The sequence below is a fragment of the Alosa sapidissima genome, chromosome 16 (assembly GCF_018492685.1).
Source record: "Alosa sapidissima isolate fAloSap1 chromosome 16, fAloSap1.pri, whole genome shotgun sequence".
Classification (NCBI taxonomy): domain Eukaryota; kingdom Metazoa; phylum Chordata; class Actinopteri; order Clupeiformes; family Clupeidae; genus Alosa; species Alosa sapidissima.
Window position 1 is genome coordinate 26,162,442 of NC_055972.1, and position 16,035 is coordinate 26,178,476.

At 43.1% G+C, this 16,035-nt stretch overlaps 1 protein-coding gene across 2 annotated transcripts in view; it reads left to right on the forward strand.

The window, feature by feature from the left end:
• Positions 1-16,035, forward strand: part of sptlc3 (serine palmitoyltransferase, long chain base subunit 3) — a 39,054-nt gene that overhangs the window by 12,170 nt on the left and 10,849 nt on the right. For both annotated transcript variants that reach the window (XM_042065298.1, XM_042065299.1), the window contains 2 exons: positions 12,409-12,514; positions 14,876-15,095. In XM_042065298.1, coding sequence (XP_041921232.1) covers positions 12,409-12,514; positions 14,876-15,095 — 326 coding nt within the window. The remainder of the gene's footprint in view (positions 1-12,408; positions 12,515-14,875; positions 15,096-16,035) is intronic.

A 16,035-nucleotide genomic window follows, 5' to 3' on the forward strand; every position in this document is an offset into this window, starting at 1 on the left:
CATAGAAATGCATGGGGCTAGTTTGTAACACCAATATGGTCGTTACTACACATATCACACCCCTTCCTCGGCAAAATGTCGACATGTGAATATATTGAGCCAATCATGTGGTGTGATGTGAATACATTGAGCCAATCATATGGTGTGTTGTGAAGACATCGTGCCAATCATGTGTTGTGATCTTGCCGCTGGAACAAGATTGGTGTCGTGTAGCCTTGCGCATGCGCATTTCTGCCGAAATGGATGCCCGACGAGTGCCCAAAAAGCATTGCCATATGGCCGCTGAGTGGAGGGTCTTGCCTAAGGAGGGTCTTGCCTAGGACTTTGGTACAACCACTGCTCAAGGGTGAAATACTTGAAATAGCACCCTAGGATGGTGTGGTGGATTGTGTTATTGTTAGTGGCTAGCATTCTTCCCTTGCAATTTTCAAGCACATCAAGTGGGCGTGTGCCCAACTTGGACACATTTTATCTGGATCAGCACAGTAACATTCTTGCAGCATTCTTGTTTCAAATGACGCACTTGCAATGGCACAAATCCTATCCGGTCGTTAAGTCCGACGTCACAGGTCCACCAGCTTTTTCGTCAAAAAATGTTTACTAGCCCAACCAGCCGGTTTTCGCAACTCCGTTTTAGTAAGAGTAAAACAAAACTTTAACAGAGTAATTACTGTAACTGTGCAGCCAAATGATACAATCAAAGGTAACATCCAGGCTTCTGTGAAAAATAGGATTTTGTTAGATTGAGGTAACAAGTGAGTAGTAGGGTGACGGCTTTCTTAAAGGCTACTCTGAATAGCGGAAAAAATAGTTTATTCTACTCCCTATGGAGAAAAACGAGCGGCTCTAAAAAGCCATTGGACCCAGAAAGAGATTTATCATCCTATTATTGCATCATCACTTAATAACCGAATATCAGATGTTTGATAAACGATAAATTGATTTTTGACAACTAATTATGTTATTTACTCACTACTGTTGTTGTTGACTCCCTCAACTCCATCAAGTTAGGGTGATTGTGCTTTGAAGGTTCAATCTAGAGCCGAGAGAGACGCTGAGCATGGACCTCCACCCTGCCCCACTCCAAATTTAGGCCTGATATTCATATCTTACTGTATATTTGGAACGAAGGGCCCTATCATGACAGTCTAAAACACATGGTCACTGGCGAATAGTTTAACAAAATGTCGGGGTTTGTCCAGTCCATATTGGGTGTGGTTTAGTTATGAAACGTTATGAAATGTCCGGCACATGGCGCAAGAAAAACAGTTACACACAGTTACTTTCACTATTGACTGGAAATATGTTACCATTCAAAATAAGTCCCTTCAGGGCGGAACAAGACCCTTCCTCTGCGGGTCGGGGTCCGGTTCGCCCTGTCGGGACTTATTATGACCGCCGCGCAGCGAAGCGGCGGTCATATAGGTTTAGTCAGATTTTTTTTTTTTTTTTTTTTTTTTTTTTTTTTTTCTTTTTCGCATGCCCAAATTTCCGTCAATGATTCCCGGGACACTGAAAGACCGGGGTACACGAAACTTGGTGGGCATGTAACCCCACATGGATAGCATGGAACCATCGTTTTTCGTTTTGATCTGTAGCCCCCCCGCTGGACTGGACCCCCCGAAAGGAGGGTAGGGCAGACACAGTTTTCTGTGAATATCTCGAAAACCGTAGGGTTTAGGAGGACCTTTTTTTTTTTGTATGTTGATCTCAAGGGGCCATGTCAACCCATTCCATAACCACTCATTTCATGTATAGCGCCACCTAGTTAAACACAAAAAAGTAAAAATGAGGTGTTGTAATTGAAGGTATCTGTGACCTAACATAGTCAAAACTGCACGAAATTGGAAGTGTAGGATCATTATGAGACCCTCTGTATGCACGCCAAGTTTTGTGGAATTCCGTTCATGGGGGGCCACACAATAAATTAATTTATGTTACTATACACCAACTGGCCTGTAGGTGGCCGGAGACAGTTTTCTGTGAATATCTCGAGAACCGTAGGGCCTAGGAGGTCCACCTTTTTTATGTATGTTGGTCTTAAGGGGGCATGTTAACCCATCCCATTACCACTTATTTCATGTATAGCGCCACCTAGTTAAAAATTAAAAAGCAAAAAATTTGGTGTTTTCATCACAATATCTCTGGCTGACAAGGTCAAAACTGCACAAAATTAAAAGTGTAGGATCATTATGACACCCTCCGAATGCATGCCAAGTTTTGTGTACTTTCGTTCATGGGGGGCCTTACAATAAAATAATTTATGTGTACATTTAGTGACGTACACCAACAAGGATTCCCGGGACACTGAAAGACCGGGGTACACAAAACTTGGTGGGCATGTACCCCCACATGGATAGCATGGAACCGTCATTTTTCGTTTTGATCTGTAGCCCCCCCGCTGGACTGGACCCCCCGAAAGGAGGGTAGGGCAGACACAGTTCTCTGTGAATATCTTGAGAACTGTAGGGCCTAGGATGACCAATTTTTTCCGTATGTTTGCCTCCAGGGGTCATGTAAACCCATTCCATGTGCACACATGTGCATAAACAGATACACACGCATACACATACATTTACAGTAATCATACGTATGACACATACTCACACAGTAGACATATGTAGGCATGCATGCACATGCACAAACACACATACGCAGGCAAACACACAAGCACGCACATACACACACACACACACACACCCACACACATAAACATAAACTTGTACATGCACACACACATGCACACAATTCAAGAATTTTTCCCGTCATCTACTTCCTGAATTTTTGGTCATTGATACCCGGGACACCGAACCACCGGGGTACATGAAATTTGGTGGGTATGTAGCCCCACTAGACTTTTACGCAAAAATTTCATTTCGTCCCCATCCCCCCGGTAAAAAATGAAAATGCAATATTATTCTGCTTTAATCGCCCCTATCTTCAGTTAAGATGTTCAGAACTGCACCAAATTTTATGTGTATGATTGACCTGGCATTCTCTGGGGGTATGCCAAGTTTCGTAGAATTTCATCCATGGGGGGGTCTAAAAAAATTAGGTTATGTGTACATTTAGTGACTGTACACTCATTGGCCTGTAAATGGCGGTGCACACATGTACACATGCACACACACAGGCACCCACATACTATCGGTATTAGAACGGCCGATACATAATTACAAATTCAGTAGGATTAAAAGAAAGCCAAAATAAATATTCATCATCATCATCATGGCTGCATTTTCAGTATTGGCGATAAGTAGTCGTTTGTCCACTAGATGGCGCATCGTTGCAGTGAGACGTAATTTTGTTGGAAGTTAAAAGTGGGTTGGAAGAACAATGGACGCTTCCTACAAGGACTGTAATTTACCGAAGCGAACATCTAATAAGGATAGGACGATGTTCACATGAAGTGTAATTCCCATTTCTTCTTGAAGCCGAAATAAATCTGAGGATGTTTATCGGACATGCTTGGTTTTTACTGCAGGTACGTTAATCTTGTAATATCAATAAGGACCTAGGTAATGTTACCGTTAGCGTTGGTTGAGTGATGGAGGCCCATTTGATTGATTGCATTTGTAGAAAACTATAAATGCGGTTATACCAAGCAAATTGATAGCAGCACTGTTTGTATCTTTCGACTGTCATTTATTGCATGTGCTACAAAATCATTCTGTGCAATGGAAGATTTACCAACGTTACACCGGTCTGATACAGTTTTGCCTATACATGCGTGAGACTGAGACGCCTGTTTATTTTGTTTTAAGTGCGTGCAGGGTGTGAGAGGGGAATCGATGTGCTTTGATTCCAGCTTGGCAGTTGTCGTCTGTGAAATTAAAAAGCACGTGTGTGTGAAGTATCCAAACAATGACACCTTCATTTCATTATGGCTGCTTTAGCAACACACCTTAAGCTACTGTGTAGTGGGTCCCATTTAGAAGTGGCTACTTCATTCGCGCTTTCCTTGACTAATGGAGCTGCGTGAATGTTATTACAACATTCGCCACGATATGGCAGTTTAAGTCCGCTTGATACTGTAAGGCGTAAGCCATTGGTTTCCAAAGGAGATTTTATTTGTGTCGCCAGCATAGCCTATTGACAATTTATGTTGTCAATAGGCCTACCTTATAATCCTACCTGTAGCTTAGGGAAGCTAACAGCTTTCTATTAGGATCTAGTTTGTTAGTTACCGTTTTGTCATAACTCCCTGATGCATTTTTGCATTTAGAATAGCCAGAGCGTGTATATCTCAATCGGAAAATTAAACAATATCGGCTGCCTATGGACTAGGCTGGGTGAACCCAGCCTGATCTGCCCGCTATTTATTTTTTGATTTCTTAAAAGATTGAGCTTGGTCTGATGAAAGCCAGACTAGCCATGGACCTCAGTTACACAATGCAAGGGAACATGAATCAGCCTATATTTGCACGAACAATAACGGACAATAGCTCTTCAACTTTGGCCCGTTAAAATGTGTATGAACTGTCTAGCGACGCATTTCATCAAGGCCCATTTGGACATGTCAGTTATTTGCACCACTGGTTAGATGTAAAACAGCATTTCGTTTCAGACGACTGTTACTTAATTTGTGCATTAACAATAACGTTTCAGACTACTGTTACTTAATTTGTGCATTGACAATAAAGTATTACATGAACTAAAGATGACTAAAATCTTATGTAGAAGAAGAAACATCCATCCATCCAAAAATGACCTTTGTTTTTGATAGCTGTTGAAAACGGCATGGAACTGACAGAGATGTTTTTGTTTATATATACATAATAAATAAAATAAATAAATAAATAACATTATGCTGATACCTTTTGCTTTTCCCAAATACAATGTAGCCTACAGGTGTAAGTGACCTTTCATCAATCCAGTTGCAATGGATGAACTGTGATGAACTGCCCTACTTGTGATTGCTTAGAGATTTTAAAGGTTTTATAACAATGCTACATCTTCTTTGGCTATTCTACAATCTATTCACCTTTTCAGCACCAGTAGGCTACTTTCTGTGCAGCCGCACACACACACACACACTCAGGCATGCCAAACAAGCATACACAAAAGTTTCAAGAGTGGGGGATGGAGTAAAATATGGAGACAAATTGAAGTGTGATTTATTTTCGCGGAACGGATGTCCAGGACTGAGCGGCGGTCATATTTTGTACCGCTATGCGGTACATCTAGTTTTCCCAATAATGACCGACGTTCTATACATTATCCCTTACTTAAAGTAATGATACACAGGGCAACTTTGTGGGCAATGTTGCTGAGCGACACTTTACCATTGAGATTGGGTAACATAATTACTATCTGACACTCATGGGCAACGTTTTGAGATCATCCAATCAGAGTGCTAGAATGAATCACATGACCATCTGTGAGTGAGCTTCTGAAATGTTCAATAAAGATGGCTGCGTCACAACAGTGAAGCGAGGAAAAGAGAGGCTTATTATGTAAAAAAAATAGGCTTCTTATGTCTTTTTACTCCGCTAAGTGTTTATATTTAAAACCCAAACTGTGCATTTTACTTCATCAAATTCTTTAAAAACCAACTAGCATCTATTTTTATGTGCTGAGGTGGCTCAGAAGATATCGTGGTTTTTTTCAGTAAACTGTTAGCTACCATTGCTCCTTTGAGATTAAATAGGATTTAGCTACTAGCGGTGCTTTTGCTAACAAAGTTGCTATTTGTCTGTTGCCCTCATTAGTGGCCCTGTTATGTGCCTCTCCTGACTGCCCAAAGAGTGTAGTGTATCTTCAGCTTTACAGTTAGCCATCACGTTTAATTAGGGAGGGACAAAGAATTAAGCTTGAGTATGGATGAAATATCTCATAGCCTACCTAGTGAGAGGCCCATAGTGTTTTTTGAAGCAGGATAGCTAAATGGTGCACATGTTCCCACAGTGATCTTATGATTGCATAAAGACTAATAGGTAGCTTATGTGTTATTTTATAAACAAACAGAAAACATCTTGTCTACGTTCTGTTTATGTTTATGTAGCATATTGGACGTTTTTAGAAGAGGAAAACAAATGAGATGAATCAGATGAAATAATTTGGCGGACTCCCTGCAGTACCTCTGCAGACCCCCTAGGGGTCACGGACCCCCGGTTGAAGATCACTGATCTAGAGGCTGAATTGTTTTTTTCAGTTTTGTGTTGTAGAACATGCAACATACAATTTGGAAACCATGATGTTATGATTTATATGACTCCTCAGAATGCAGCAGAAAGTTCCATCGAATTGAATGGGCCATCAGAATGTTTCGCGATCTGATATCAAAACCGCTGAAAACAGTTAATGATCTCTGCCTTTGGCAATACGTTTTGTACCTCTGGCTGATTCATTGCGCAAGTAACATTAGTCCATTCACTTATCCACTTAGAGATACTGAGTAAACTAACTAATTACTGAATTGTAGCTACACTGAGGTAAAAGACCCAGTCTCATCATGGCAGATAGTGGCGGCATATGCTCATGTCCACATTTTCATCATCATCATCATCATCATGTGGTTCAGTTAGTCACTCGTTGGCCATCATAGCACTGCTGATGATCAGCCAGGGAGGCTCTTAATAGCTCACAATCTCAGAGGTGCTGTTCGTTGGTCTGGATCAGAGAGGACGAAAACCGATACAGCCATTCCTTTTCATTTCTGGTCACTGAGTCACATCTAAAAACGCTTGACAAACAACCCTCTGCCATTGTTATGGGAGAAAACAAGCAACTGAATGGATGCGGGTATCAGCCAGTTTGTAAGATACGCCTGCATGCCCTGAACACAGATAACTGGAATGCTGAAGCGCTAGAATGTCCCTAATAACAAGAAAATTGTACCATAAACATGCACAAAGAAACATACTGCATTACATCCTCATGGAGGAAAGCATTGAGATTAAGTCTGCATACAGACACAAATATCCATAAAACTCTACAGCCCATCCAACAAAACCTTGATGGAGGTTACACCGCCTCTCGTAGGCTATCAGGAATGTCCTTGATAGCAGTGGAGGGACCGAAGGACGCAAAAGCTACACTCCAGTCTGAATACTAACTGGTTATGGAGCTAATGCCTTCAATTCAGTGGCGTCGCTGGAGTGGCTTTTATTGATCTGAGCCAATGATCAGAGAGCAGCTCTCTATCTTCTCTATACCTCTTGGGTGGGTGCACCCACACCACACAGTCACATGGGTGAACAGTGAAGATCAGACGTAGGAGGACTACAGACATAGAATGGATATGTGACACAGGATCCTCAGGCATTTGTATTGTTATCTTGTGTGCTCACAGTCACAACACAAATATTCAGATAATAACAAAGAACTGAATAATGTTTCCCCTCTTGGTGAAATGTTTGGGTGAATTCAGAACAAAACAAAAACAGAAGTAATTTAGTTTTAAGTATAAAGTTATAGACATATGGGCAAGCTGTTTGTCCACATAAGCCTTTCCTAGTCAGTTTGCCTAAAGTCTTTACAAGACTAAATGTATATAACAACTGACATTTTACCAGAACTCCCTTTTTGGATGTATTATTGTGGATAAGTATTGCTGTTAAGTATATGCCTCCACTGGACCAAATGCCATTGCATATTATAATGTTCAATACACCCTAACTTTCCATGACAAAATAGGCTTGTTTTGTGGTAGTCTTTTGATATTGCTTGGCTGGCAGACACATTTCAGGATGAGATGCAAGTGTATAGTAAATTCTGACCTCCTTTTCATGTGTCATCCATGATTAGGGGCTGCCTCCGATATGTCAGGGAGATGTCAACATTTTGTCATCTGTGTGAATTATTTTATGCATGCAGCATTTCCAGAACACCTGTGTGTAATAAATGTGCCACGACAATAACGCATAAGTCACACGGACTGCTTGACATGTTATTTCTTCCATATGGATGATCAGTGGAGGTTGTGAGCACTTACTGTCATCTCTGGACATGTGGCGCTCAGTTAGCACCCCAGCCGTCTGCCTCTCGTTATCCATCAAGCAAATTATAGAGCAGGGGATCCCGAAGCCCCTCGTCTTCAATGCACAGGCTTGTAACATGTGCCCATTTTCTGTTGTCTGCTAGCCTACTTTCAGAACACATTCAGGGATGGGTTCTCAGAGGGTAGTGTCATGCATGTAGATGTTGACCTTGTAGAATTCAACTTAATATTCTAGAATTTTGTATGTTAGGCTTTTGACATGAAAGAAGTGTCATATTTGCTGTATAAACTACAAAATGATATGAATCTTATGCAGTCAGTAAAGTTGACTATTGACAGTGTGTTTTCTACGGCATTCTGCTTAAATGGTGCATCAGAAAACCGCTGCTGTGACTGCATTTATATAAGACGATATAGACAAGAAAAGGCCAGTGCCCAGATATGAGAGAGCTCTTTTATCTATCCATCGTCTGACGGCTGAACAAATGAGCTGATGTGATGCGTGAAATGGGGCGGCTCAGATCCGAGCTGACAGGTACAAGCAGGTTTAGTCAAGGGGTCGCCACAGTGGGCCTCAAGTATGGGCCCCAGAGAGTCGCAGGGCTGAGGCATTACCATTTGAGCTGGAAACAAAGGCACACCTCACCTATACTATACACACACACACACACACACACACACACCCAAGAATGCACTGTGGCCGTGACAATCAGTATCTCTGAGTCACCACAACCAGAACTGCACTGTACTGTGGCCGTGACAATCAGCATCCCCAAGACTACTGCACAGGGGAAAAATACACACACACACATGCACACCCAAGAATGCACTGTGGCCGTGACAATCAGTATCTCTGAGTCACCACAACCAGAACTGCACTGTACTGTGGCTAGGGTTGCAAAATTCCGGGAATTTTCAAAGTTGGAAACTTTCCATGGGAATTAACAGGAATATATGGGAAATAACAGGAATTAATGGGAATAAACTGGGATTTTTTAATATGGCAAGTTAGTCTATAACAGGGAACTTAAATGTAGTGGACAAAACCCCATCTTGCAGTCTAATATTCATTAAAACAACCTAATTTAATGCAATTTCAGTCGAATTTCTACCCTGCACATAATGTCAATCACATGCACACAGCAATCGGCATAGGCTGCTAGAAACCTATGGTATGCATGAGGAAAAAATGTTCCAACCAATCAGATTTTGTTGTTGAGTGGTGTTGTGTATCTTGGGCAGTTCAGTGTGGCTAGTTTAGCACGCTAGTAAACCATAGGCAGAGAACGGGATTCCCGCTAGCATGCTAGCTAGCTTTGCATGCTAAGCTAAGCGAAATACGAACATACAAATCATATTGCTTATTACGAAACAAAACGTTAATGTTTGTATATGAAACAGTTTGTATGAATTACCCAAAATTCCCAGTTAATTCCCGTAAATTCCCATTAATTCCCATAATTTCCTTTAATTTCATGAAAGTTTCCAATTTGGAATATTTCCAAAATTCCCCAGCTTAACTTCCCATGTTAAGTTTCCGAAAAGTTTCCGGAAATTTACCCTTTACAACCCTAACTGTGGCCGTGACAATCAGCATCCCCAAGACTACTGCACAGGGGAAAAATACACACACACGCACACCTAAGACTGTACAATGGCCGTGACCATCAGCATCTCTGAGTCACCACAACCAGAACTGCACCCGTTTTGTTGAGTTAGTTTACGACTGACTTAACAAGTGTCTCCCACCTTTGTAAAAAATCAATACCTGTGGCGTCATGGTTGAATGAAAAGGGAGAGAGGTCATTCAATTTTGATTCCTGTCATTAGGATGTAGGCCATTACGCTTTTAGTTCGGCATTATTAATTAAAATCTGTGCTCACTGTTGGTTATTCGGTTAAATATGTAAATATGGACTCAAAGTTCAATTACTAAAGAGTGAAGAGGAGTTGACGCTAGCACAAAAGTTTGTATTTAATTAAACATTTCGAGGTGGCTTTTTTGCTTGAGTGGGATTTGAAAGGTAAACATGCTGTACCATTTCCTGTTTTAGTTCTTGACAGAGTGCTCTGAAACTCTGAGACTATTTGATTGTCTCCCTTAATGAAGACAAATTAATGTTATTATTTCGCATTTGTAATTTTGGAGGTGTGTTAATTATTTATTTATTTAGTTAGTTAGTTGTTTAGTTATTTATTAATTTTGTCGTAATGAAGTATAATGATGATTATTTACATATTTCCCCTAATGCTATTATATCAATAATTTAGTTCTGCAACAAGATGTACCAGCAGGTTTGAAGGAAGTTTGTTATCTTTTATATATATATATATATATATATATATATATATATATATATATATATATATATATATATATATATATATTGTTAGCATATATTTTTTCATCAACCCTGTTTAGGCTGCTGTAAGCTACCATCAGATTTTTTTGTATACCCCTGTTGTCTCAATGATAATAACATCTCATTTCAGACTATATTTCAAAGTTTGCCGTTCATTTGCATTATTAATATAACATCGTATTTTGTCATTTTTGGCGAAGACATGCATTCCGTTAGGGATATTGAACATATTTAACATTGTCTAACCATCGTGATTTCGAATTGGTGCAGTTTTCAGCACAAAAACTAATTTTATTCTTTTGCTCTTTTGCATTGCTCTATGCTGTTCTATGGTGTTTTCTGCCTCTTGGTTGCGCACGCATGTTTGTGACGTTGCATAGAAATCCATGTATAGTCACAAGATCTTTGATTGTGAAAGATTGTTGATTCTAAAGGAGATCCATGGCGTATTCACTTTTTCAGTCAGTCAGGCAAAGTTCAATGCAAATGGAGAAGTTGTTTTTCTGAACAACTTAAAGATATTTATATATGTGGTTCTGTAATTGTTCTCTATGTGTCTTTGTCTGGTCTGCCTTCGATGTACCAGTGGACATTGAGTTTGCCAAGCTTGTATCTTGTGTGGTAACAGGTTTTGAATTTCAAGGGACGGAAAGTAACTAGAGGCGGATGAGATGTGCCTCTCCTCTATGCCTGTTCCCCGAAACACATTTCCAGGAGTCAGGAGGCAGTGTGGGTTTATTGCTTTACTGTTACTGCATGTGAAGGAGTTCTAATAAAACTACACGTCCATAAAAAGCATTTGCATGAAACGGCCATCACGCTCTGCACTTGGTAGTTTAACAGGTCATTTACTTACAAATCACACACATAAAAACCTTGCAAACCATGTTGCAAATGGATTGTGTGTTATCCTTAAACACGTGCAGCATCACTTCATAAGTGCGAAAATATCCGAAAGGCTTGTGTACTAAGCAAATGTGAATTTATTGTGTTTGCAATCTCAATCTAGTAAGAAATGCACATGAACAGTGCTGTGGTACAACTCTGCCATCTACTGCACAGTTTGTGCTAAGAAGATGACTTGCACAACGCACAACCTGTGGCGTCTTCTTCACAATATCACAGAGTGCACTGCTGGGAAAATGCTGAATGATGTGCTGGAAATCGAAAGCTCCATTAATGCACTGACAATTCCTCTGCCCCACTAATAACTGTTACAACCATAGGCAGAGAGAAGCCTGCACACCTTGGTAGATTTTACTGCAGGTGTAGCAAGGACACCTTCAAAGTAACAGAAAAAAGAAAAGCACAAAAACACTTTTTACTCCACGATACAGCTGGTTTATTGGTAAACTGATGCTTCGGTCAGTCAGACCTTCATCAGAGTGTACCGTCACAACCATGAAATGCTCCACAAAAGCGTCCAATTGGACATTACACACAAGCTGGTGCATCCCTGACTCTCAGAATACCCACAGCCCAACAGATAAAAGGCTCACACCTTGCGTCCCTGTAGTTTTAACCATGTGACCGGTGCAAGAAAAACAACACTTTGTGTAATGGACTGGGTGGAGTACTTGGTGTGACCGCTTTCTGTTATCATGCACTGAAGTGGAAACCACACTGTACAACAGCACAGTGGTTTCTGCCAACAGAGGTGCTGCTAGCTGGAATCAGGCTATTTCTTGTTTGTGGTCTATGTGGCAGATGCCCCTGTGCACCGACAACCAACATTCAGGGTGTGCTGTGCACAGGAGATATTAAAACACAATCAGATAAGCACACAAGAAGGAAGTTTTATTGTGTAAAACTGCTTTAAGCGTTGGCATGTTATAGTACTCTGTCTTTGAGTAAGTGTGCGTTCTAATGCACATACTATAATTGTGTGTGAGTGCGTGTAACCTGATTTAAGATATACAACTTTGTGTATGTGTCGGTATGTGTACCCATGCTACAAGATACAATGTGTGCATGTATAAAGACCATATCCTAACTCAGGCATGGTATATTGTCTCTTTTGAATTATCATATAGATATGATAATGTGAGGTGTGTTAACATATGTTTGGCTGATATGAATCGTGTCCCCCTGTGCTGCTGTCAGATATGCAGAGCCTGGAGAAGCTGCTGAGGGAGGCCGTGAGCTCCGGTCAGCCACGCACACACCGGCCCTGGAAGAAGATCCTTATCCTGGTGGAGGGCATCTACAGGTTAGCCACTACTGCTGCTTCAGGCACATGCATACACACGCACATGCACACACATACACACATAACCATGCATACGCACATGCACCTGCACACACACATGCATGCACATACTCACTCACACATACACACAAATGCATGCATGCATGTACACACTCATGCACATATGCACTTGCACATACACACATGCACATACCCCCCCCCCCCCCCCCCCACACACACACACACACACACACATACTCACAAATGCATGCAGACAGACATGCGTGCACAAACACATGCACATAGTACACATTACACAGGTGCACATACACACAAGTGCTAACACACATGTACACATCCACTCACACACACACATGCTGTTTGCAACGGTAGAAGCTTTTTTTGGTTTGATTGTTGCTTAAGTTGGTACCACTACTTTGCTGGGACAACATTACTGATAGTGGATGGAGGTTTCCAATACTGTCCCTTTCCACTGGTGCAGTGGTGAGGTGTGAAATGGAGAGAGATGAACTGGGAAAGAGGAGAGAGTTTGTGGTTTAGAGGCAGAGAAAGACAGAGAAAGAGGGACAGTGTCAGATTGAGAAAAAGAGTGAGGGGGTAGAACACTGTTAGAATGCAAAGAGAGTATGTGTTCCAGCAACTTCTGCCTTTTGATTACAGCAGTGAGTGTGTGTGTGTGTGCCTGCGTGTATGCGTGCGTGCGTGCGTGTGTGTGTGTGTGTGTGTGCGTGCGTGCGCGCGTGTGTGTGTGCGCGTCTGCAGCTCCCAGAACAGAGCAATCCAGTGTCTCTCTGACCCTCCATCTGCTCATTAGCTTCAAATGAAGGCCAAATGGAACTGGGGAGATTGATTCTGCTGCACCTCCAACTAAGGGTCTGCATCCCCAGCCAGCTCTATCTGTCTCACTCTTGCTCTATCTATCTCTCTCTCTCTCCCTTTTCCTCTCTCGCTCTCTCTGTCTGTCTCTCTTTCTCTCCACCTCCCTCTTGTTTTTTTATCTTTCTCTCATTCTGCTATAATCTGTTTCTTCTATTCCCATCCACTGTAAGTAAGTTAGGACTTTTTTTGTCTCTGTCAGTGCCCTGTGCCCTGGTCAGCTCCGGGGCTGCCTTTTAACCGAGAGGAACAGTAATGTGAAGCACTCACCAGGCACTCTCATGGCAGCTGGGCTCCTGAGCAGTGGCAGTTTCTCAGGTTGTGAGACAGGCTTTTAAACACACTCAGCAGCCTAGCAGCCAGCTCACCTGTTGCCTTCTTGCACTCTGCTCCAACGCATGAGAACGGGCGCCTTGTATACTGGTAAGAGTGGTGGTGGGAGGGTGTGTGATGTGTGTCTGTGTGTGTGTGTGTGTGTGTGTGTGTGTGTGGTGTGGGGAGGGTGGGGGGGGGGGTTGGCAGACATGTTGGAGGCACTCAAGTGGGCAAAATTTTGCTCCCTGCACTTTCAGCTGAAACATCAAACCCTACCGTGATAAAGAGAGAAAAAGAGAGGGAGTAGGTGAGAAGGAGGGAGAGGAGGGGAGAGAAAGAAAGACAGGGAGACAGGGAGGACCTCAGCTGCGAGGCGGATGGGGAATGATAGGGGGGGTTCTCTTTGAAGTCGTTCCGGCCCAGGCGTGTGAGGTGTCGTTTAGCTAGAGCGAGCGAGCAGCAGCTAAGGTGCCTGATGGGAGCCAGAGTGCCGCGGCCTGTGAAACCTCCCCACCGCACCGCACCGCCCTCCTCTCTCCTCTCCCCACCGCACCACACCGCACCGCCCTCCTCTCTCCTCTCCCCACCTCACTGCCCTCTCCTCTCACCACCCCACTGCCCTGTTCTCCTCTCCTTTCCCCACCTCACTGCCCTCTCCTCTCCCTACCTCACTGCCCTGTTCTCCTCTCCTCTCCCCAACACACTGCCCTCCTCTCCCTACCACACTGCCGTGTTCTCCTCTCCCTACCACACTGCCCTGTTCTCCTCTCCTCTCCACTGCCCTCTCCTCTCCTCTCCCCACCCCACTGCCCTCTCCTCTCCCTACCTCACTGCCCTGTTCTCCTCTCCTCTCCTCTCTCCGGCACGTCTGCCTGCGAATGCCCTTACATGGACCGCCCGCGGACGGAAGGAATGAAGAGGGGTGGGGGGGGGGGGATGCTGAAAGCAGGCACTGGAGTAGGATGGATTCTTGAGATGGTGTGTGTGTGTGTGTGTGGGGGGGGGGGGGGGGGGGGGGTTGAAAGGGCTCTTCTGAGGTTCTTGCGTAACCGAAGCTCTACACATTTGTGGTGTCCTCTAATGATTAGATCATAAGAATGCTTATACTGCGATGGTTCTGTGTTTCACCATAATGCATTGCTCTGTGTTTCCTCTGCTTGCTGTTTACAGTATGGAGGGCTCGTTGGTGCGTCTGCCTGAGATCATTGCCCTGAAAAAGAAGTACAAGGCCTACCTGTTTCTGGACGAGGCCCACAGTATAGGTGCAGTGGGGCCCTCGGGACGTGGTGTGGTTGAGCACTTCGGAGTGGACCCACGGGATGTGGACGTGCTCATGGGAACCTTCACCAAAAGCTTTGGGGCTGCCGGGGGCTATATTGCTGGCAAAAAGGTACTGTTAACTTATATTTTCCCTCCTTATGTTTAACCTTTGACCCGGGGAGCGGATGCGCTGTGTGTGGGATATGAGGTTGTTGGACCAGTCGCAGGTGAAATGGTAGCTATGGAGTTGCTCTGTACTGAACTGGAATAAAGTCGTTAAAGTTATATAAACGTAGTGTTTATTGAGTCTAACAGTACAGGGGCATGATCTTCTCATTCAGCTGTTCTCCATAAGTCTAACTCAGTATACATACACACACACTTTCTCTCTCTCTCTCTCTCTCTCTCTCTCTCTCTCTCTCTCTCTCTCTCTCTCTCTCTCTCTCTCTCTCTCTCTCTCTCTCTCTCTCTTTCTCTCGCATGTACATCAACAAGCACATCACGTACACACAAGCACCCACAAACAGAACACACATGTGCACACACACAAGCACACACACACACACAATGCCTGTGGCATTATATGTGTGTGTGTGTGTGTTTGTGGATGTACTGTATGTGTACAGACTATTTTTCCATGGATTTTAGATCAGCAGGGTGACTCTGTGTCCTGTCGCTGATGCCATCTCCTTGAGTAATGGACGTCCTGTCAGATGTATCAAATCAGACCCAGAAACAGCCTCCATGTCTGGCTGCCATCAGATGTTTCAGTCACACTATGGCAACCTGTTGATCAATCTGACATGCAATTCTTTCATGACAAAAAATAGACCACCTCACAGATTTGTGTGTACATGTATATACACACACACACACACACACACACACACACACACACACACACACACACACACACACACACTCACACTCCGCAGTCTCTCTCTTCTTTTCCCCCACATCCTCTCATGTGTGCCACAAATGTCACGCACACTGCGTCTCAGTGCCTTTGTACATGACTTCTTATTACTCCATTAAAAATGGCACTTGAGTACATAACCACATCACGGACG